Source organism: Chenopodium album, chromosome 21 (genome assembly GCF_948465745.1).
Source record: "Chenopodium album chromosome 21, dcCheAlbu1.1, whole genome shotgun sequence".
In the NCBI taxonomy this organism is placed as follows: Eukaryota; Viridiplantae; Streptophyta; class Magnoliopsida; order Caryophyllales; family Amaranthaceae; genus Chenopodium; species Chenopodium album.
In genome coordinates, this window is record NC_137854.1 from 12796761 (window position 1) to 12822458 (window position 25698).

At 33.8% G+C, this 25698-nt stretch overlaps 1 protein-coding gene and 1 pseudogene across 2 annotated transcripts; one reads left to right on the forward strand and one right to left on the reverse strand.

The window, feature by feature from the left end:
* Positions 1-6160: 6160 nt before the first annotated feature.
* Positions 6161-10591, forward strand: LOC145600430 (transcription factor TGA2-like; annotated as a pseudogene). The gene is made up of 11 exons (XR_014104290.1): positions 6161-6207; positions 6323-6392; positions 6485-6598; positions 6707-6916; positions 7789-7860; positions 7979-8038; positions 9063-9140; positions 9226-9280; positions 9591-9862; positions 9970-10215; positions 10436-10591. The product of XR_014104290.1 is annotated as a transcription factor TGA2-like (transcript).
* Positions 10592-11334: 743 nt separating this feature from the next.
* Positions 11335-13167, reverse strand: LOC145600431 (protein PLANT CADMIUM RESISTANCE 7-like). The gene is made up of 4 exons (XM_081656328.1): positions 13052-13167; positions 12793-12864; positions 11635-11843; positions 11335-11535 (listed from the first exon to the last, which is right to left on the reverse strand). Exons 1-4 carry the CDS (start codon positions 13152-13154, stop codon positions 11335-11337), a joined length of 585 nt encoding a protein of 194 aa, XP_081512454.1. The 5' UTR covers positions 13155-13167.
* Positions 13168-25698: the final 12531 nt, after the last annotated feature.

Consider the following 25698-nt stretch of genomic DNA (forward strand, 5'->3'; position numbering starts at 1 on the left):
TTTCTATTCCTTCTATCAATGTCGTCACAAGTCGATCTTGGTAGCTTCACAAATTGCATTGAGTAGCTAGGAATTGTACTTAAGGTTGACTGGATAAGAGTTGCTCTAAATTGAGAGGGTTTTGGTCTTCCAACCCGCTAATTTTCCATTCACCCTATCAACTAGGAATTGATATTCCCTCTTGGACGATCAACCATTAGCCATAGGAACTCCGAGATAGGAACCGAAGTCCTTAGTGTGCACCATACCTAAACATTCACACACTTTATCTCTAATGTCCAAATTTGTGTTGCTCGAGAAGTAGACTTTAGATTAGCAGCATTCACACGACTCCCCGAGGTCTCACAAAAGTTCCGTAAGCAAGATTGAATAACCATTGCTTGTTCTTCAGAGGCTTCACCAAAAGGCACCAAGTCGTTCGCAAAAGCCTGGTTTGAGATAGCTGGACCATTGTGGCTTGCCCTCACAGGCTTCCAATCACCCAATCTCACTTCACGATCGATAATATGGGCTAACCTTTCCATACAAATCACATAGACATAAGGCGAAAGAGGATCTCCTTGCCTAATTCCCCGAGATGGAGTGAAGGCTTCCATAGGCTCACCATTCCAAAGAATCCTAAGATTTGTCGATGTTATACGATTCATTGTAATATCAACCATAGATTAGGGCAATCGAAGCTCCAAAAGAGAATCCCTAATAAAGTCCCATCGTAGACGATCGTAAGCTTTTTCAAAGTCGATCTTTATTGCCATAATAACAACTCTTCCTTGTTTACCCTTCATTGAATGGAGCATCTCTTGCATAATCACCACTTTGTCAGTTATCTATCTTTTTGGCACAAAACTGCATTGTGTTGGCGAGATCAATGTTGGTAGAACCGATTTCAACCTATTGACAATAACCTTTGTTACCAACTTATATGTGATGTTACACAAGCCTATTGGTCGAAATCGATTAGCTTTCTCCGGCGTATCATTCTTGGGGATAAGCACCAAGAAAGCATCATTCAGTCCTTCGGGAAAAATTCTGCCTTCCAATACATCTTTGACCATACCAACAAGACTAGGGTGCAATAGATCCCAATATTTTTGGTAAAATAGTGGTTGGAATCCATCAGGGGCCTGACGCCTTATATGGCTGCGTACCTTTTAGTGCTGCTAATACTTGACAGGTGCTAAAAGGCCTAGCAAGCTTCTCCAAGTCAGCGTTCGATAATTCTGGAAAATAATCATGAAGAAGTCGCATATCACCATGATCTGTATTCTCCTCTTGAAATAGCCCTTTCCAAAAATCCAAGACTAATTTTGCACAGCTTCTTGATCAGAGTACCCACTCATCATTGTGATCCTTGAGAGTTTCAATACGGTTGCGGCGCCTACGAATTACTGTCGATAGATGAAAATAACGCATGTTGCGATCACCATCATTGATAGCATCCATGCGTGACTTTTAAAACCAAAGAAGTTCTTCAGCATTAAGAACCTCATCTAACTGAGTTCGCAACACAGCCTCCAATTTTACTAAGTGTGGTAATCTTCCTTTCGATAATTCTCTTTACACGCCTTCCAATCTCGCCCAAAGCTCAGATTTTTTTCGAAAGATGTTATAGAATATCTCCTTGTTCCATTCATCCAGTTTCAGAGCAAACTCCTTCAAGAAAGGGATTATAGGAACATCACACCTCCTCTATCTCAAACCCGACTAACAACCACTACAACACCACGTATGCCCTTTGTTGCTCTCTTTCTTCCATGATTTCGCCCCTTTGAATTCCTCTATACAAAATAATCAAATTAAATTTGGTTTAAAAACCAAATATGTTTTCATGCTTGATGTATGTAGAGGAAGATGGTGATGGGAATCATGGGATGGTGGTGGTGGTTGGGAAGGAGATTGGGAGAAAGTTAAAGGTCAAAAGTGCAGAAATTCTTATATGCAACTGGCCACATTTTGTTAAATGGAGAGACAAAATTAGAAATGCATGTGATGAGAAAAGAGATAGAGACAAATGATATCTTAAATAGGAAAAAATAAGGTCAACTTAGATTACCATGACGTTTCTGTATAGAGCAAATATCATATCGAGTCAACACATATATTGAGTTTGGACTAAAAAAAAATGTTGGATCAATATTTTATTTAAAAATAAACTATTACATATTCCCGCTAAAAATAAAACATTGCATACTCCGTATAAGCTTCTTTAAGTAGGTTTGTGAATTGTGATGGGGGTTTGGTGGGTAAGGACATCGAAGTGGGTGGTAAGGTGTAAATAATTTTTATATTTGTACCAAGAATCAATTTAGTTACACCACGGCAAATCGGCAATGAGAATGATGATGAAAAAATGAGGTGGGGGACAAGGATGCAAAGCCAAACATCCACCCCCTTCGATCCCATTGACATCCCTAGTTTGAGTCGAGTCATTCCAAATTTAGTCAAATATGAGTATACTTTATTTGTACAATTTTAAATGCAACACTTTGAATTTTACACTATTCATGTTTAATTAAATTTGTTGATTGGTTTTGAGTCGAGTCATTTCAAATTTAGTCAAATATGAGTATACTTTATTTGTACAATTTTAAATGCAACACTTTGAATTTTACACTATTCATGTTTAATTAAATTTGTTGATTGGTTTCAAAAAATTGAGAAAAAACATAATCACGTAAAATCTTGTTAAATTCGTCTTGATTTTTATAGTTTACATGTTAAATTTTTATAATTTTTTCCATATTAATAATAAAAAAGAACGAAAGTATATTGTAAGTTTCTTTCAAAAAAAAAAAAGAAAGTATATTGTAAGTTTCTAACAATGAAACTTCCAGTTCCACAATAGCAGCCCGTGCATGAAGCACGGCCACCCCGTATCCGAAACAATAACAAAAACAACAAGCAAGCTAGTATGAAGTTTAAATAGATACAGTATAATCTATGATGTAGTAGTAGAGCAGGGTACACAATACGATGCGAAAACAAGGAAGTGCACGCTCGTAGAGGAGCAAGTAGCGTAAGAAAAGAAGACAAAAATTAAATAAATCTGGGTTTGAAGTAGTAGAGTGTTTTTTCTGTAGTTTTTTGGAAGACTAAATTCCCAAGTCAGACGGCAATAATAAAAAGCCTGCACCTATTCTGTTTACCCTATTGCATTGATATTATAATTACCTCTTGGATCTTTTTTTCCTTTTTATTTTAAGTAAACTTTTGGGTGCAAAACCTAATGGATCCATGATTTCATACTATAATATGTGTACTATTTATGAGAAATGGTTAATTTTTGATGTGTAATGGAGAGAGTTGGTGCGGTGAAATGGTGAATTAATTATTCATAAGGTAATTTAGAGAATGAGGTTAGGGTATTCATTCAAGTTTAATAAGACATGATTTAAAATTACGGATGAGCGCTTATTCGATACTGAAAATTTCGGTTCACTAATGGTCTACATTACTTTGCTAATTAAATATACTTAACAAGTTAGCAACAACAAACGAGCAACAATTGAATACTAATAATTTATTCAATGAGACCAGTACGCACAAAACTATATTTTTTTTCTTATATATAATCACAAATACGAGTCAAAGTAAGTCAAGTTCAGTGTAGAAAGTCCCAATGGAGCAAGGAGGGAGTATTTGGTTTTTGGATTGAGTTTTGGATTTTCAGATTCATTATACACATGCTTAGATAGAATTATGGTGGACATGTATAGAAGATTAGAAGATGGCTGTGTTTGAGGAAAAACTGAAAGCTGAAGCTGATTGTGTTAGCTGATTTTAACTAACTGATTGTATTAACTGATTTGACTAAGGGCCTGTTCTCTTTTTATATTATTTTTAGTTCAGTTTAGTTCAATTCAATTCTTAATTTCCTTCTTTTATAAAATATTCAGTTCAACTTAGTTCAATCAATCAGAACATACCCTTATTTATTTTATTAGCTTATTGTAGAAAAGTGATTGATAAATAGCCGATTGATTAAAGCTGATCGATTATGTGAAATGACCAATAAGCTAATTGTGGGGTAGGTAGTTCATATAGGATTTTTAATTAAATGGGGGGTATAAGTGTCATTTCACCATAAAAATTGAATAAGCTAATTGAAAATTTTGAAAAAGAGCTTATTCAATGGAATAAGCTTTAAATAAGCTTCCCACCAAACACCTTGAATTAATTTATTTAATATTTAATAAGTTAATGTTGGTAAATATGAGTAATAGGGGTTACGATGATGAATACTCCCTCTATGTTGTCTAAGTGTTATACTTTTTTTTTTTTTTGTCAAAACAACTACTTCCTCCGTTTGTTTATAGTTACAACACACACTTTATCACGACATTTAAGAAAAGTGGATCTCACATGATGTAATACACTTAAATAGGGTTAAAAGGTGGTTAGGAGCATAATCAAGTGGATCATATGCTTTAAATAAAGATAATATTACAATGGATTTTTTTTAAAATAACACCACAAATTTTGCAAAAAATGGATTATAACACCACAATTTTCAAATTTTGATTATAACACCACAAAAAAAAAATAAAAATTGATAATTTGATTTCACTACCAATGAACGGATTCTTGGATGGAATCCGTTAGTAGGGCTCATTGTGGACACGTGTCACTCAGTGATTTGTTTAAAAAAATTAATTAAAAATAAAATTAAAAAAAAACTAAATTCTAACCCAACCGAGCCCCAACACCGAACCACCTGATCTCCTATCAAACAGCACGTCTTGTGTGCGGCTGGCCACACCGTGTGGCCATTTAAAGTAACCCCTATAACATTGATTAAGTAACCCCTGTAACACTGACGGAGTAACTCTATAACACAACCCGAGTAACTCTATAATAATGATGAAGTAACCCCTTTAACACTGACCAAGTAATCGCCATTTCACTAGTGAAGTAACCCCCTATAGTGGCTGGCCACACGGTGTGGCCAGCCACATATAAGACTTTGTGCCTATCAAAACTGGCGACTCCATCATTTCCGCTCCCCGAAAACTACCCCAGCCCCACCTAGACTCACATTTCCAACAACACCAAACTAGCCCGCGCAACCACCTCTGCCACTCCAAACACAACCAAATCGCACCCACCGAACTCCGCCTGCTGGACAACCCACAGATCTCCGTCGTGATCCCCACCCTAGTTTGTGACCCCATTCCTTGCTAGCGGCGGCTGGGGTGTTTTTCGGTGGCTGAGGTGTTTCAAGGATGGGTTAGGTGGGTTTTCGGTGGCTGGGGTGTTTTGAAGTTAGCTTTGGTGGGTTTTTCGGTGGCTTGAGGTGCCGACAGTGGGGCTGGGTTAGTGTTTCAGGGCTGCCGGCGGCAGTTCATGGTTGCCGATGGTGGAGCTAGGTTAGGATTAGGTTTTTTTATTTTTTATTTTTGTTGTTTTTTTAAAACCAATCAATGAATGACACGTGTGCTTATCGGGTCCCACTAACGGATTCCTTCCAATGATACTGTTAGATGGTGGTGAAATCCAATTTTTGGGTTTTTATGTGGTGTTATAATAAAAATTTGAAAAAATGTGGTGTTATTATCCCATTTTTTTTTCAAAATATGTGGTGTTATTTTTAAAAAAAAATCCTATTACAATTTTCACTTTAAAAATCTTCCTTTTACAGTGTGTTGTTTCATTTTAGAAAAGTTTCGCATCTATACAAAAACGGAGAAAGTACAATTTTAATATTATACCCATCTTCTATCATGATTCTCTCCGAATCCTACAATTTGGATTACTTTCATCGATAATAGATTACTTGCATGTATTTAGAAATCAAGCATTAAGATTTGCAATAATAATTTACTGTATTAGAATTTGATAAGCCAAACTCTAAATACTAAAAAGACCCACCTCAATCTTAGCTGCTATGGTTCTGATACGCAATCCCCTGGTCAGAGGTCCTTTACTGTTATGATTTTACACTCCAAAAATTTTGACATTTTTCTATGCAATTATATCTTCCTTTATCCATGTTTCTGTACTTTCCTCTTTTTTTCCTTTCTCAATCATTACATTTCCCTATTTTCTTTTTTTAAATACCACAGTTTTTATGTCATTGTTATGTAACCAAGCTAAGTACCTGAATTTACACTTCCATCTTTTTCAAAAATTGACAACGATAGCTAAAATTAACAGCAACAAAATGCAAAGCTTCAGAGAATTGTATTACCACTCACCTTACATTTTCAGGTCTTTTTCTTCAACCCCCTACTCTCTTATTAAAATGATAAATGATGTAGACGGGATTTGATCAGAGGTCGGGTTTTATTTGTTAATGGTGTGTTCTGTTTCGTGTGTAAAACAGGGGAGATGAAAATAGTACGCGCAACATAGGTGAACTTGAACACCCAGTTGTTTTCCACCAACAAGATGCGGTTGATTTAAGCCGAAGTAAACTCTACTTCTCTATTTAACTCTTTAAAAAAACTTCAAAAAATAAAATAAACATTACTTTTCACAATATTTATTTTGTCTAACAACTTCCATTGTTCTGTTTCTGTTGTTCATAGGTGGTCTTTGTGGTCTAAGATCAAATAACATCGCCTTTCCTTCAAGTTTACCATTTGAAGCCGCAAATGCGGTATTATTTTTGTATATTTCTTATAATTTATGCAAAATTGAACAATACCCAGTTTTTTAATTTCATTTTGAGAATTTGTGTAATTTTTGGGAATTTTTTTTATGGCAGAATAATTACTTGGGTGCAAGTGCGACAACAACAGCGGCGACGGTGACGGTGGCGAACACTCGGGTGGTGGAAGCAGGGGAGGTGGTAGTAGAAAAAAGAGGGGTGGTGGGAAACAGGCAGTTGGAGTATTGGGGTGAGTCTGGTGCAATGGCAGATACCAGCCAACAGACTGATACCTCTACAGATGTTGACACTGATGACAGAAATCAGGTTTTTTATTTTTATTTTTTATTATTTTTATAATTCTCTAATATTTTTTGTGCATTAAACCAACCATAGTTTTTGGTGTTTGGTTTTATTATTGTTGTCATATGATTTTGTACCTTAGTTTAAATTAATACAAGTATGTAATGTGTTATGGTGTTGTTGCTTTCATTGTGATTGTACTTGATGCTAAAAAGTTTGGCTAGATTTTTGAGCTAGTAGTTTGGATTTTGGTTGTGTTTTGTCTTGGTTTTGTGTTTCTCGAATTTCATGTTTGTTTTGTCTGAATAATGTGAGTTTAATTTGGTTGTTTTTCCAATGTTATGTTAAGGACATTGGTGGACAAATTTACTACTATATGATATTATCTGAGACCTTGGATTTATATGACAATTTATGTTTGTTTGATGCTTCGAATATGTAGTGCTTGGTGTAGTTGGCAATGGTTACATCTTGTGACGTTAAAGTTAGGAGTTCGATTTTCCTACTTATTAGGGCTTCTTGACCCATAATAAGGCCACAAAGCTTAGCTTGTTTACAGGCCAGTATTAAGTTAATACTATTTCTTGCAGATAGCGAGCTACTGTACTTCATAATTATCGTGCTTCCTTAATTACCCTTTATAATATGTCACAAATTTTCTTTAAAACAACTTGAATTAATAAAAGATGATTTGGTTTGTTTATTAGGTCCATAATCAAATCCATAAGTCCATAACCCTATGTTTAAAATTGAGCTATTGTTATAGTAATTAAATTGTACATGCATCATGTACGTCCGTATGAATGCATTGTGAAATTCCAACAATGTTTTAACACATTTATGTGTCTCATTAACCAATTATCTCCATTTTTTTTCTATTAAATCCCATGATTCAGTATCGAGTAATTCAGAATGGAGCAGTGGTAGACTCAACAGATCAATCCAAGGGAAAGACCGATGACCAAAAGGTTACATAGCTAGATATAACATGCCATAGTTTTTTAAACACGTCTTACTTTACTCTTAATTACCTTTGAAATAATATTGTGGATTTGTTAATCCTCTTTCCCCCTTTTATTTCGTCAGACTCTTAGGAGACTTGCTCAGAATCGAGAAGCTGCAAGAAAGAGTCGTTTGAGAAAGAAGGTATGATTAGAATGCGTTCTATCCTAAAATCTTGTTGTATATCTTCTCTAATTACACTGCTGTTTCACTGTCTATAATTGTTATGCTTGATACTCTCTACGTCACATATACTATTATTTTCCAATGTTTGAAAATTGTGTCACATTTCCTAACATAAAAAGTAATTCTTGAATTTTTCACTAATATGCCACTAATTAGATTAAGCATTGCAGAGTGCATAATTAATGTCAAAATTATACCCATAGTCCTTTAAGGGTAGGGAAAATGTTAGAATTGTTTCTTGCCGGAATGCTTATTCATTAAATCGGCATGTTTTGCATCTTAATGCTGTTAATACGAAATGCCGAATTATCTAATAAGTTTTTGCAATAGTACAAAACTGTACTTGTCAATAATTCTTGATGCTCCAAGTACCATTCTGTTCCATCATGTGAAGTCCTCTTGTGTCAAAACAAGAGTACCTCAAGGTTTGTTGCACACTTGCATTACTATACAGTTTGTCTGTAAGCCTGTAAATCCAAGAACTCATAATTAGAATCTTTTTGTACAGAAAATTTGCATATCTCAACTTCAAAATGGTTCATGTATTTGTCCTACTGACTTTCCTGTACTTTTCCCTTTGTTAGGCTAGTAGCTTACAAGGGAATATGTACTTTGTTTCTGCATATTTTAGCCTTTTTTTCATTTACCAGCCAGAGAGGTTATAAGGTAAAACAGACTAGTAAAAGAGTACCAGGGTAAAATAATATAATGCCGCTCAAAATTTATGTTAGTGAAATTCTGGACGTGATTATGTTTAATTAGCTGTGAACGATTCATGATCATGTATACTCGAGCATTAGAAAACTGCCCCCAGCCCATGTTTCATGTACAAATCTGGAAGGTGCAACTGCGGGGGGGCATTGTATGTTAGTGTTACTAAGGGGCTAGTGGCGATGGTTAATGACTATATCAGCTTATATTTACCAATTAATGGATTTTATAATGAATTGTGTAAGGCTTTTCATATCTTGGTTTCTTATAGGCATATGTTCAACAATTAGAGAGCAGTCGACTGAAGCTTGCACAATTAGAACAAGAGCTCGAAAGAGCTCGCCAACAGGTGCAGTATCTGTACTATAAATTGTCCTGTTCCAATTCTTGCTCCATACATTTTAATACATTAATGTATGATGTTTTTAGTGCAGGGTTTCATGGTCTCGGGTGTTGCAAGTGAGCCAGGCCATTCACTGGGAACTAATGGTAAATAATATTACTGACTACCTTCTATGATAATTTTACTGAATTGTACAAATGTATCTTGTAAAGTTCCTGTTAATACTCCTTTCGAAATTCTGATTACCTTGCAAATGCAATATACAGAACAATACGGAGTAGTTAGTATTGAACAAGTCACTCACTCAATACAGAGCATATGAAAATGTTATCCCATAACAAATTAATAAGAATGTCGGCCTACAATAAACAAGTCAACCTATGACATATTATGACTAGCCAATAGCCACCTCCCTTCTTTGTGTTCATCATCTTATCTTTTCTATTTGTACTGTAGGAGTCGTGGCATTTGATGTGCATTATGGAAATTGGCTTGACAAGCATCAACGGCTGATCAATGACACAAGATCAGCTCTAAATTCTCATGTGTGCGATGATGAACTCCGAGTTCTTGTTGACAGTATAATGTCACACTATGATGAATTATTCCGAATCAAAGCCATAGGAGCAAAGGCAGATATATTTCATTTGCTGTCTGGCATGTGGCAGACTCCGGCTGAAAGGTGTTTTATGTGGCTAGGTGGATTTCGCTCTTCAGAATTGCTTAAGGTCATTGTTATTGACCACCCAAACTTTAGTTTCTTTTCTCCCCTCTTCATCTCATTGCAAAATTAATGTGCAATTATTCATTAGTTTGTGCTGTTTTTAAACATCAGATACTAGTGAACCACCTCGAACCACTCACAGAGCAGCAGTTGCTGGGGGTATGCAATTTACAGCAATCCTCTCAACAAGCAGAGGATGCTTTGTCACAAGGAATGGAAGCGCTGCAACAATCTCTTGTCGATACACTTTCTGCAAACTGCCTCAGTCCTACTAATACTGGAGTTGTCGCCGATTACATGGGCCAAATGGCGATTGCAATGGGCAAGCTTGCCACACTAGAGAACTTTGTTCATCAGGTATACAATCTCATACTTTCTCCGTTCTAAATTAGATGACACAATTTGACTTTTGACACCATTCATTTAAGAGATGACATTAAATTAGATGACACGTTTTGGCTTTTGACACTAAATTAGATGACACATTTTGACTTTTGACACAAAATAAGAGATATTGATTGCTGGATAAGAGTAAACAGTAATGCTCTAACTTCTACTTTATTCTTCATTTTGTTAGGCTGATCTTTTACGACAGCAGACTTTGCAACAACTGCATCGCATTCTGACAACTCGTCAAGCAGCTCGAGCACTTATTGTTATCCACGATTATACTACACGTCTTAGGGCACTTAGCTCCCTATGGCTAGCCCGTCCTAAGAGCTGAAATGCTTAAATCTTGGCCTTTGCTGCTATCGCCAACTTCTTACTTGAGGGTTATATGCTACTCAACTTAGTTGCTGCTTCTGCAGTGTTTAGATCAATTCTGACAACACTAATTTTTAGTGTGCACGGCTATGTAACGCTGTACTATACGGCTATGTAAGTTCTCTTGCTAACAAGAAGCAAGTCATGTAAGGTATTATTATTAGTTGCAATGCATTGTGTAAAATATGCTAAAATAGTGATGATGTCTTGGGGTTTTTTTTCCTGGGTGTCCTTTAAAACTAATGTAAAATTATAACGCGCAAGCATCTTTTATTCTCGGTGCCTTGATCTGTATATGACTATCTTTTTATGTTCTTTTACTCTTATTCTTTACTTTCAATCTTATTTTTGGGTGTTAAGACAGTTTCAACATAACTCTTTACTGTATTAGCTTAGGTGCAAATACGAACGTGTGAGTCTATATACAAACACTTAACCAGTGCACAAATGATCGGGTTGATATTGTGATCCCTAGAAAAAATGCAAGCACATAGAATGAACATAGTGATACAAGCCACAAACAGACACCATACATTTGGTAGAATTAGAGTCTTACAATACATAATTAACACTAAAATAATACACAATTAAACATAAACATTTGTAGTTTGTACAACTAATGACTGCTTTGCCAAACAATACATTAAACCAATCAAAATATTAAGCTTCATGTTTGACCATGATGAAACTAGTTCAGATATAGTAACCAATTTATACATAAACAAACAAGTAATAAGCGCGATTACATTTGTTTGTACAATGTTTAGGGAATGAAGCAGGGCTAGCTAGCAACGAGCCATGCGAGTTGGGATTGGTGGTTCTCTGAGTCCTTCCCTGTTCCATTTCTCCACATTTCCTTGCCAACCTATTCAAAAATGTTGTGGAGATCAAAACAGTGGATCTCATGTTATACTCGATAAAATATATTAACATATAAACTACCAAAAGCATGGTATAATTTTGATCACGAGGGGTTATTAATTCAGGACAAAGGGAGTATAAGATTAGCGCACCTAAGGAAGGGTCAGCTCCACGATTCTTAAGCTCGCGGTACTCTTGGGTAAGGCCGCACACGCAACAACATTCATGAACAAGACAATCATTGTGTGGCTCCTGTGGCAATTTAAACATTTCCCTGAGTCTTCTCCTATATCCAGCTGCGTACATTGCTTTCCATCCGGTTGGAAGGAAAGTATAAAGGCAACATGCTTTCTGCTGGGCTATATATAAGTAACCATACAACCATTAGCAACAGTTATTTATTTAATTTATTGGTCACAATTAACGATAACATAGACAAAAATTAATCCTATATGGTTTTGGTACACCGATTATGAATTAAGAATCTAACCAGCTAATCTAGTAGATAAAAGAAATTAAATTAACAGTGTGATAAAAAGGTGCGGCATAATATAGCTTGACGTCTTGTTTATCGATAAGTGATACTGTGATTGACATATTTGCTATGTATTTTGCTACTACTATTAGTATTAATAGTATTTTGATTCAACATACATTTATCAAGGTAAACTTAACAAAAAAACAAAAATAAAAAACACTTGTAAAAGTATCGCATTTGCAAAATATATATATAGAGTGTTGAATGACTTCCAATACAAGTGCATACACCTCTAAGCGCGTTAATCATTCAGAAGTTCAGAGCTAGCATATGATTAACGCGCTTTGTGTGATGCTACACATTAGCCTTACGAGCTCTTAGAGGTGTATGCACTTGAGGTGTAATATGGTTTTTGTACACCATTATAAATTAAAAGTTATTCGATGAAATCTTAAAAAGTATTATCAATACATCAAATACTTTTTAAGATAATAATTTGAGCTAGTTCCAACTTCCAAGCATTTCTTGAGCATTGACTATTGACCAAGTGTATAGGTGATGAATTTTGCAACAAGACTTCCACGTTATGTAATTAACTATTGTTCAAAATCAACTAAAAATCATCATTATCTAGGAATTATATATCGAATAATCTATGACAGATAGCTAGAATAGCAAATTAAAGAAAAATAAAGTGGGAAAGACGGCATATATATTAAAAAAGAACCATTGCATACAACATGCATGATGTAACGCAACCGTGACCAACTACTTAAAATGTCAAAGATCAAAGAAAATAATACTAAACTAGTATGTTAATTATTGCTTACTTGTTGTGCCCCCATCAATAATTTCTGCAATCTCTCCCATGGTGATCATAGGGCAAAAACATGTCTTCAAGCCTACAAAATTGAAGAATTACAAGTCATTGATTAGACGAGATTTGATTACATGACTGCCCCACTACAAACTTAACTAGCTGATATCGACACGATTTGTTACACATATCACACATGTAAGAAAAAGTGAATAAAGTAAAATAACGGAAGGAGAAACAAATAAAACGAGGAAGGAGCTGAGAATCATTACAAAGATCGCGATCAAGGCAACAATCATTAAAGCCGGTGCTCCATTCTCCTTCAGGAGGATACTGGGATACCTTAGAAGGGGCTTGAAAGTTGTAGGAACTCATTGTATATATCAGATAGAGAAAGAGATAAATTTAGGCAAATATAAATCTTCTAATTAAATTGTAGCCTATTAGCTTGTAAGCTTAAGTCTACGTTATGTTATTTGTAGGGGGTTTATATATAATAATGTAATGGATGTAACGAAATTCCATGGAAATGGTGTTTATATATTTATTCATTAAGTTATTTTGAGGAATAAAGGAATTTAGTCAAAACAAGTTAATATACGAAGTACAGCAAGTACTACCTGTTTTTTTTTTTTTTTTTTTGGTTGGATATTTATTTTATTTTGTTGTTGCTGTTTTTTTTTTCGGGTCTAATGTCTAAGTCAATAGACTAAGCATTTGATAGTAACTAGGGTTTTATACATATACATAACACATAAGTGTATCCAATGAAGACAATGACTAGGCTACCACTAAGAGAATTGCAATTTACATTAATCGAAATCAGAAAAAGATCTTAATGAAGTAAAGTTTGATCATAGCCTTTTCTTTATTGATAATAAGCTCGGCATTTAATTAACTTTCTAATAGCTAGCTAGCTCTGTAATTATAAAGTAGATGCGATGCATGTATGCAACATATTTCATAGATCAAGATTTTTCGGTGGTTACTCAAAAATTATAGCCATTGTACTTGTTTTTTGCATCTTAATTAATGATTTATTAGTGCAAAATGTTGGATAATACGGAATTCTATTTAAGTAAATCAGCTGCTAATGTTGTAAAAGTTTGAGGAAATTAAAGGTGTTTATCCATACAAATTCATAGCAATTAACATGGTTGCTACAACATGACCAAAACTTAAAAGACATATAACTCATTGATTAGTCTAGCAATATCATCATAAAACAACAATATAATCTATCACTTTGACTCAACAGATATTTTTACCAAAACAAAAAATATATAACCTACAAAACTGAAAAATTCTTTTGAGCACATCTAAATTAAAACTACTAATTTTCAACTAATTGATGAGTAATAATATTGATGTTTGAATTAAAGTAATTTGATTATTGCTTATTGCTTATTGCTTATCGATCCAGATAATGACGACCATTCAATATTATTTTGGATATTACAATTTTCTTAAGTAATCCTTTATTAGACAAATTCCAATGTAATTCTATGTATCTAGATAATGACATAATGTACTCGTACATTTTATAAGAAGATATTCAACGTGAATATGAATGGATGTCTCGCTTGGTGCAATACTCATAATATATTCAATCTTGTTAGTCGTCACGCAGAAAAGTCAACCTATGGAAATCGATATCGTTCGATCAAGAATATAAAGTACTATCCCGTTTTTTAAATAATTGCTCCACTTTTCTTTTCGGGTCATTTTTAAATACTTGCTCCATTTCCTTATTTAGAAAGCTTTTACAATCTATATATATACTAGGGCAGCTAACGCGCGCGATGCGCGCGGAGTGGCTTGTCCTTTCTTGATGTTTATATTAGGTTGTGTTTAAACTCTCCACGACATTGGGGTTTTAGAGAAAATAATTTGATAAATTAATGGAATGAGTATATTGGATTGTGTTTAAACTTTTTGTTTTTCCGGCAGAACTTTTCCACTTGTTTACAACTTTTCCTCAAAAAACATTTATACAGTTATTCAACAATGCAATATTGCAAAAACATCTACAAACTTAATTAAGAATAGATTAAATATAATTAAAAAATCATAGAGCACATATTACATACAAATAGAAGTAATTTAACATTGCATATGCATATAATAATGGAAAAGTTTTTCGGAGCATTTACTATTTGCAAGTATATACTCTCATCCAACCTAGTAATTACTCTACATAAATTATATAGGATTAACTATATGAAACTAAAAAAAGAGAAACAGTTACACCCAACTCGCATAAACATTAACATTTAGGCAATCAGGGAAAATATAGTATCAGCTTGCATTTGCAACTTTCTTCCAAAAACGTGAATTTGGTTATGCAGTAGAAAAAGTTTTATGTAGCCCCAATTATAGCTTTAAACCCTTGATAATTCCCTTGACTTCCTTCTTGCTTTTTTTTCCTTTTCATCGTAGTCAGTTAGGTTCCCTTTCTTCTTAGTACATCTACTTCGACAAAATCATCAGATCATTGGTCTCAATGTCATTTATATACAATTACTAGTTTTTTGCCCGAGCAAACACTCGGATATTCAAAAGAATTTTTTTTTTTTTATATATATATAAATTATACGTAGTACTATCTATATTATCAAATTTATATAGATTAAATACATTAATGTAAAGTACTTATCTCTAATTTTAGTTTGTTGACATGTTATAAATTTGAAATTGAGTGAAAATTTATGTAAAAAACAAACAATACATAGAATAAGGGAATATATAATGCATTTTATAGATTAACGATTAAATTTATTTATTTATTTATCAATGTTGTTATTATTGTTCTATTTTTTTTTTAGGTTGTTTATTAGGTTGTATATTCTCTTTTCATTTATTTATTAGCTATCTTGTATATTTTCAAGCTCATCCATCTTGTAGAGCCATCTTTTTTATTTCAATCATAAGAGATGAACTTTAAAATTTACCTATAGCATAAATAAATAAATAAATAAATAAATAAAAAGTGCATAAATGTAAGGAGATAGAAAGCTCAACACTCATTATTACATTTGTACATATGGAAGGACATAAATGTAAGAATTAACATATGAGGGTTAGAACGTAAATAACATTTTGAAGGGCATATAGGTCCATGCACTATTCATAAGCGCAATCTTCTACTTTTTATAAGGTAGGGATTAAAACTCATTGGGAAAACATGAGCTCTTCACGGGTCATCATGACTAGGCAGATGATGTGGCGCTATATCATAGTTGGACTCCAACGTTTTGATCTTTGGATTCCCTCACTTAATTTCTTGAATAATTCTTATAGCCCTCAATTTAAGAGGATATTTAAGGTGATTAATCACCGCCATTATTCTCTTGATAAGTAACTCTCATAACCCTTCATTAAGAGGATATTTAAGGTGATTAATCACCACCAATATTCTCTTATAAGTAACTCTCATAACCCTTCATTAAGAGGATCTTTAAGGTGATTATTCACCTCCCCTTTAATGCTTGGGATTCTTCTTCTATGTTCTTTCATGTTTCTCTATAAATAGAAGAAGCCTTTTTATGGTTTGTGAAATTATCTATTTGATCTTACTTAAATATTTCTATATTATTTGTACTAGACTACTTCTTTGTTTACAACAATTGTAACTAATTTAATACTTTTTTTGTATTTTATCAAACAATTTTTATTAAAACCTCATTTATAATATACATATAATGACACGGGGCATCATCCGGGCCACACACTAGTATTTAATTAATTTGGACCCAACAATATTAATTTCATATTCTCTCTTCCTTAATTCTCTCCACTACTTTTGGTTTTTTACAAATTTTTATTGTTCTACCAACTCCACTACCTCCATATTTCATTATTTTCTCTTAAAACTCCGCGCATGGAGAAATAGAGCAGCTATTAAAAAACGGAGAGAGTACTAGTTATGAGATTATTTATTAAAAAAATCCTTATAATAACTGGATACTTTGACGTGCAAATGGCTACTCCATTTGGGACTCTAAATGTCCAAAGGCCCATGTCAAAGTCCGACGGCCCAAGAGGCCCAAAGCCAACTACTACGTATTTATCACAATGAGTCAATCAATGATGCACTTATATCAAAAAGATCATACACATTTTTGTCTCACAATTAACTTATCTTAGGCATGGGACTAAGTATTCTCGGGCACATCTTAGCTTAGTTTACAATATTTATGTGCAGGTAAAATGAGGCTCAAGATCAACATATTCCTCAGCTAACAACTCAAGATACACACTCCTTAGCTTAGCGATTGTCCATATGTGAAACAGTAGGAGTAATAAAGCTAACTAATTATAAGTATTGAAAACCTTTAATCAAAACGACGGAATCATAGAGAGAACAAGCATGCAAGAGAGAAAATTGTAGGGGATATGTCAGCAAACTGCTCATGAGTGAGAACCAAGCAAGGTTATAGTGAGAAAGTTTGCATCTCACAATTATAAGATTGTGAGATTATATAGATAATAGCATGCAAGAGAGAAAACTTCAGGGGATATATTAGTTAATTGCTCATGAGTGGGAATCAATTAAGGCTTAATGTAGTAAAAAAGTTTGCCTCTTAAATTATGAGGTTGTGAGATCAAACCTGAGGAATTTTGGTGTGAACCACCACCACCCCCCCCCCCCCCCCCTCCCTATTCTTAAAGATCCAAGCTTGCTAATGATTCAAAATGTAAGAAAGAGTTATTAAGACTTCAAGGTCCTTTCCCTTTCGACAAATAATTCAATATGTTTAACTCTATATTAGACTAAAAATTTCAAATAGTGCAAATCTCAAATGTAGCATTTGAAGTATTAGAATATACTCGTGTAGTAGGGATGGATAATTACTAAGCTGGTTATTTTTAATTTTATTGCTAAAGGCTAAGAAGAATTTGAATATTTGAGTTTTGGAACAACATGGTTAAAACATATTTTTAAATTAATATATATACTAATATATTAAAAGGCGTTTCTATCAACGTCCATGTGTCACGTAAACTCCCCTCACTACGCACTGTCACCCACTCAACTACTTATAACGCCACGTGACTCCCTCTTCCATTTGTTTCATTACATCTCATGCACTCATAATTAAAAAAAAAAAAAGTTCTCCACAAAATTTGAACTCACAACCTCTAGTTCTAGCATTAAGTGTCTTATATAAATTACCATCAAGCTATGCGATTTTTTTTGCAATCTATTCAATACAAAATATTAATATGCAGCAAATGACAACATGAAAAACAAATTTAATTACAAGAAAATTGAATCATAAATTACATCGTATATCTTCCTCAAAAAAGAAAAAAAAGTTGCAACGTATATCAATAATTAGTTCCATGCAATAATCTGGGGCATCACCCATTCATCCGGATCCAAAAACTAGTGTATATATTAAATACCGCAACATAGACCAAACACATGAACCACTTGATTTTTTTGGTGTTTAGAGAGCTACAAAGGGTGGGGGTGAAAATCGATCCCAAAATCTTCTGAAATTGGGAGGAAAGCTCTAACCACTTGAGCTATCACTCTCTCACATGAACCACTTGATAACCACGTGATTATTATATTTTTTATATCATTACTAATAAAGTATTTTTTTTTTTCCAAATCGTATAAGTTTTTGTCGAAGCAACGTTTGATAATAATCAGAAGTCCACAAACACAATAGGATCTCTGGTAAAAAAAAAAAAGGTTTATAGGATACGACGTATTATGTACTGTTATTATTTTGACTATATTATACTACCTCCGTTTCTTTTTATTTGACACGTATTTGTTTTTAGGAAGTTTCTTTTTAGTTGACACGTTTCCTTTTCGGGTAAATTTTTTACCTTGCATTTACAAGCTACCCCACTTGTTTTCACATTCTCTATCACTCTCTCTCCTCTCCTTAATATATGTGCCTAAATCAAACGCGTCAACTAAATAGAAACAGAGAAAGTATGTATTCATGGAATAAACACGTTAAATATTCGACTTTTTTTGCATATTATATTTCCTCCTAATTTAATCGTGAATGCAACTATGCAAGTAACAATGTAACATGTCTCATGGTTTCAAAAAAAAAAATTAAAAAAAAAATAATGTAACATGTCTCATGCGCTTTATTAATTGTTAATTATCAAGTCTCAATTTAGAGCTGTCAGTTTCTGACCCGAATCGTTAAACCCGACTGTTTCGAACTGATCCGAAAGGGAACTGAACTGTTAAAAATCCGTTTTTTGAAAATCGAAAACCAGTCCGATCCGATTGTTTCAAACCCATAACTGAACTGAACTGAATAGTTGCAAACCGTTAATGCCCAAACCTGTTATCAAATCGAACTGTTATAACTCGAAACCGAGAGCAACCTGAACCGATTACGTCCGAACCCGATAATAACCCAACCAAATTTAAACCGAAACTGGCTAAACCCGACTAAAATCCGTTGTGACCGAACCGCTTATAACCCGTTACTCGTTGTGACCGAACTGTTTACAACCCGAAACCCGTTGTGACCGAACTGTTTACAACCCGAAACCCGTTGTAACCGAACTGTTTACAACTCGTAACCCGTTCTGACCGAACCGCTCACAACCTAGTATCCGTAATAACCGAACCGTTATAATCTACAACCCGTTATGATTGAACCGTTTACAACCTGTTATGACCGAATTGTTTACAGCCTGTTATGACCAAATCAAAGATAGTGTACTTGGGTTATTATTTATTAATGAAATGTATAAAATATCAACTAAAACATTTTTGGGGTTAGAAGGCCATTAAAGTTGCTATGTGAAACAATCTATGTAATGGCCATTAAAAGGATTTTACTATATATATTTAAATATGTTGACAATAACAAGTTTAATAAAATAGACACAAAACTAAGTATTTACGGACTACAACAATTTTTCGAAATTAAAATTATTGCGTGGGATAATTAAAGCAATGGATAATACATTAATACCTAAAAACACTTATATCATAACTAGGAGAAAATCAAATCATTTCATACAAGTATACGACCAAAAGCATCTCTTATGATGCATAATTAAGTTTAAAATGCAACCATAGAGGAAATAGCTCAATATCAATTACAAAAGCCACCAGTAGGGGTAGACACTAGACAGAAAGTCCAAAAACCAAAGATAAATTAGTTATTTACTATTTAGTTAGTCACCATTCAAAATGCTCTATGTACTTTTGAGCTCAACAACAAAGCCTAAGCCTAAAACATACGGCTTTTTAATAGATACAAAATGTGACCATAATCCCATGTTGAAGTAGCAGCAACGAACAACGAATGCGCCCCCTGTACTTGTAAAAATGTCCTATAAATATGAAAAAACAGCAATTAAATATTAATAAGAACTGAAAGCAAGAACATAATAACAATAAGAAATGAAAAAACAGCAAGTAACTATTAATAAGAAATTTGGAAAAAAAAAAGAGAGAGAAAAATTGTCTAAAAGACTACCTCAAGTAGATGATGTACAACTTTCAGTTACTTCTTCCTTACCGATTAAAAGAACATCTTCATCAATTTCGGTATCATAACCGAGACACCAGTTCTGGGTGGTAACTAACATCTCAACATTTTTAGGAAGAAGAGCACCCCTATACTTGGTCAAAATACGACCACCCATGCTAAATGATGATTCAGAGGCAACAGATGTTATAGGAATAGCCAAAACATCCCTAGCAACTCGAGCTAATGTGGGATACCTCTCAACTTCAGATTTCCAATACTGGAGAACATCGAACTTTTCTCCCACAACCAATTTTTTCCGAGGTGTAGCCAAATAAGCATCAAGAACAACCGTTGGATTTAAAACCGAACCATCATCATCATCAATAGCACCACATAACTAACATAATGATTAAAAAGAAACAAAAAAAATAACAATTTAATATAAACAGATCAAATTGAACACGCAAAATTAATGATAAATAATAGCAAAAGTATTCACTTAACAAATAATCAAACTTGAAAAATCATTAAATTGTAAACTAAAACACAAATATTAACCTGATATATAGTTGATAGTTTAAAAGACCGACCATCATCAGCTTTGCCATCATCAAATTCATTATAGGGTCCGCTAGTCTTTTGCTTTGAGCTAGAAAGAGGTGCTTGAGCAGAATAGAAAGAACACAATTCACCTAGAGCATCTTGAACCCTTTTTACCTTTTTGTCACATTCCTCTCCAACATATAGCAGGTTGAACATTTGCCTTACACGTTGAATCTTGAAACGAGGATCAAGAACAGCAGCAATTGAAAGTATCAAAGAATAATCCTCCCAATAATTCTCAAATTTGTCCAGCATCATTGATGCCATTTCGGCAAGCTTAGGTTGTTTATGCGCTTGAGTGATAGAATACTCAATGACAAGAACATTCTCAAAATACAAGTTTGCTGTGGGATATTGAGAACCAGAAAATAGAGTGGTAATATTATAAAATGGATGCAAAAAGTCGCACACATCTTGAAGTGTATCCCACTCATCATCAGAAAGTTTATAATCAACACCCAAAAATCTGTTGATATAAAATTTCAGTGCAGGTTTAGCTTGTAAAGCTTTTTGGAGCATTGTATACGTGGCATTCCATCGAGTAACAACATCAAGACTTAATTTTCCATTAAACACACATTCAGCATCAACAACTGCTTGCTCAAACTGAGACAACCTAGAATCAGATCCATCTATATACTTGACCACTTCGCGCAACTTAACAACACTTCCATCAACAAATTCTAAACCTTTCCTAACAATTAAATTCAAGACATGAGCACTACAACGTACATGGAAAAATTTGCCATCACAAGGAAGTGGGGAACAATTCATGACATCTTTTCTAAGATAATTCACCATCACATCCATAGAACGAGCATTATCAACAGTCATAGAGAAAACTTTATCTTGCAAGTTCCATTCTTTAATCAGATTAAAAACAAACTTTTCTACTTCAATACCAGAATGTGGAGGATGGCAATATCTAAAATTTAAAACTTTAGACCTCAAATTCCAATCATTATCAACATAATGAGCCGTCAAAGTAAGGTAACCGCGATTAGTGCAAGCAGTCCACAAATCACAAGTAAAACTAACCTTGCCACCAATTTTACTCAAAGTATCAAACAACATAGCTTTGTATTTATCATGCTCACGAATACAATATCTAAGAATAGTGTTCCTACTCACATGTTTCACATTTCTATTCAAGTAGGTAATCGCTTCTCTAAAAAATTCATGCTCGACAATTCGTAAAGGATATGCATGACAAATAATAGCTTTAGCCAACTTACTTAACCAAACTTTTTGATCAAAAGAAGAGATAGAATTATCAGAAGCAGAACCTTCTTTAGGTTTAAGCTTACATATATCATAATGATGTCTACATGTTGAAGTACCCATGACTGAGTTAGCTTTGATAACCACTCCACAATAATTACAAGTAGCATAGGTGGTGGTTTTTTTTTTAGTAGTACTATCAACTGGTGTTTTACCATCAAGTACCTCAGAAAGAGTGAAATGTCTCCAAACATCCGATCTTCGTCCACCTTTAGAAATACATCCACTGCCTTGTGCAACTCGTATGATTGGGGGCGTCATAGTAGCAGGTTGGTTCTGAACTGTTTGATTTCGAGACTCCATTGTTTCAAGATATGTGTCCCTCTCATCATTTGACTCCTCAAATTCACCATCCATTACTATAAAATAATTAGACAGAATAACAATTAATAACAAAAAATAACAATTAAAGTAAAAATGAACAGATCCATTCAAATAAAAAAATTATAAAAAAAAATAAAAAAATAAAATCAAATGAACATGCAAGAGCCAACATCGAAAGAGCTCAAAAAATGCCGAAAATCATTCACAAATTTCAATCAACTAGACCCAAATTAATCAACAACAAGAATAATAACACGCTTTGGCTATTATACTGGGTTTATCCAAATTCGAGCAAATTCAAGGAAAGTAGCAACTAGCAAACACGAATTAGATACATACCCAGATATTTTCAAGTCAATAAATAGTAATTACCAGAAAATAAAAAGGAAATTCAAGCAAAGTAGCAACTAGCAAACACGAATTAGATACATACCCAGATATTTTCAAGTCAATAAATACTAATTACCAGAAAATTCGAGCAAATTCAAGGAAAGTAGCAACTAGCAAACACGAATTAGATACATACCCAGATATTTTCAAGTCAATAAATAGTAAATACCAGAAATTAAAAAGGAAATTTGGGCAAATTTATTCGAAATTCAAGCATAATCAAAACATAAGAAGCAAATTAATTCGATATCTTACTTTTGAGTGTTGGAGAGAATGAATGTATATATAAACTATGAAGGGAGCGCGCAAATGAGCGGTGGTGAAGTGGTGGAGATCGAACACCGGAACGGAGCGGCGGTGAAGTGGTGGAGAACGAACACTGGAACGAACACAAGTGAGGAATTGAAGGTGACTTGGGATATCGGAGTACCGGACTGGTGGTGGTGGACGGACGGAGTGAGGTGGTGAATGGTGAGGGAGAGAAGAGGGAAAATCTATGGTTTTGGTGAGGTGGTGCCCTGGACGGTTTTGGTGAGAGGAGGAAATGGGAAATGGAAAAAAGGAAAGGTTACTTAGGGTTTTGGGTATATATATGTGCCCCTAAACGGTTTTGACCGGCCCATATATATATGTAGGAAAATGGGTCATCCTATACTAAAGTAGGATCATTTTAGGAGGGAATTTTCCCTCCATCCAAAACTTTACTATGTACTCACTTTTTTTCTTTTATTAAAATCATTAATTTATCAACAAATTTATTTATTGATTTTTTTAAAGCATTCTATTTATTGATTTATTTGTGTTATCTAATTATTAATCTATTTAATATTTATAAAAAACTAATTTAAAGTCATATTTTAATTTATTTAATAAGGAAACTATAAAAGTAACTAATGAGGAGCTCGTAAATAAAAAATAATAATATGCTAAGCTGTAAGTTCTGTCAAAAAAAAGGAGTTCGTAAATAAAAAATAATAATTAAAAAAAGTAACTAATAAGGAGATTTAAAAAAAAAGAATATAAGGAGATTATGACTAAATAACTACTATAGCGTATTTATGATCTGACCAATTATAACTTTACTGATTCAAATTGATTAACTGATCAACTTAACATGTATAGTCATTTCTCGATTTAATTTTGACCCGATATGATACATATTGTATGACAGTGTGACACAACTCGATTATGACTTGAGTTAGTTCAAATGACTAAAAACTACTAGCTTGTTATATCTTTTTTAAGAAACTAACTTACTATAATTAGTAAATCGCTAATTAAAACAACATATAAGTACAACTGGACTATTACCTATTACTATAAGCCTATAACTTTATAGTGTATTTATGATCCAACCAATTATAACCTTACTGATTCAAATTGATTAACTGAATAACTTAACATGTATAGTCATTTCTCGATTTTGACCCGATATGATACATATTGTGTGACAGTGTGACACAACTCGATTATGACTTGAGTTGGTTCAAATGATTCACTTTTGCACATTATTAGATCAATCCATTTTATTAATGAATCGTATAGTCAAATAGTTAACCTAATTCAATGTGTTTATGACTCGACTTGTTCTAATTTGATACCTATCCATTCAAACTTGTTTAAGTCTCTAGTTGATTTCGATCCGATTTGAATTCATGAATGACCTAATAAACCCAATACTTTATAACTTGACTCGATTATATCATTAGTGAACTTATTTGTTTAATTTACTATGGCACTATTCAATCAACCCAATTTGCTTTGTGACCCCTATTAATTGTGAGTTTATGACTAAACCCCTCCTAACTTGCTACCCAGTTAACCTAACGTGTTTATGATTAGACCAATTACAACCTACCCCATTCTTGCCCATTATCTAATTAACCAAACTCGATAACGATAAGAACGGATTTTAAGCCGATATGATTTATGACCATATTTTCAATTTAACCCAAATCGATTATGACTAGAATCAATAATGACCCGACCCGATTTTAGCCCAACTGTTTTGAACTGAAAATCGTTTTCAAACTGACACAATTCAACCCGAACCGATTATGACCTTAACCGATACAGACACGTCCTGATTCACCTAATCAGTTTTGAACCGAAACCTGTTTTCAAACCGATTAATTTCAACCCAGACCGATTATGAACAGAACCGATAATATAATGACCCAAACCAATTTCACCCGATCTGTTTTCAAACTAAAACCCGTATTCTAACCGATCCAGTTCAACCCAAACAAATTATGACCCGAATCGATAACAACCCGATCCGATTAAGACTCAATCTATTTTGAACCGAAACCCGCTATAAACTGGAAAAACCTGATTTCAAACCGACCCAGTTCAACCCAAACTGATTATGACCCGAATCGATAACAACCCGATCCGATTAAGACTCGATCTATTTTGAACCGAAACCCGCTATAAACTGGCAAAACCTGATTTCAAACCGACCCAGTTCAACCCAAACTGATTATGACTCGAACCGATTACTATCCGATCTGATTAAGACCCGATCCGAATAAAAACCGCAATAAATATAACCAAACCAAACCGACCCGATAATTTTCAAAACCAATCCGAACTGACCCGTTGTTAATTTTAAACCGTTAAAACCCGACCCATTATAACCCGAAACCGATAAACCCAACCCATAACTGAACCGTTTACCCGAATTGACACCCCTAAGTCTCATACATCGTGATAGCACCTTTTTCAACATCTTTTTTTAAAAAAACAAAGACCCAATGCAGCAATGCTTAATATGAAGTACTAATGAATTTGTTTTTTTTTTAAAAAAAAAACTTTTTTGTAAATGTATTCAGTATTTATGTAAAGCCATCTCC

What these genes read in the sequence shown, in the direction of transcription:
- LOC145600431 (XM_081656328.1), bottom strand. Translation starts at nt 13,154, where the DNA reads ATGAGTTCCTACAACTTTCAAGCCCCTTCTAAGGTATCCCAGTATCCT. An exon ending in TTGCCTTGATCGCGATCTTT is followed by an intron (nt 12,865 to 13,051) that starts GTAATGATTCTC and finishes TCAATTTTGTAG; the next exon opens with GCTTGAAGACATGTTTTTGC. An exon ending in GAGCTGACCCTTCCTTAGGT is followed by an intron (nt 11,536 to 11,634) that starts GCGCTAATCTTA and finishes TATTTTATCGAG; the next exon opens with TATAACATGAGATCCACTGT.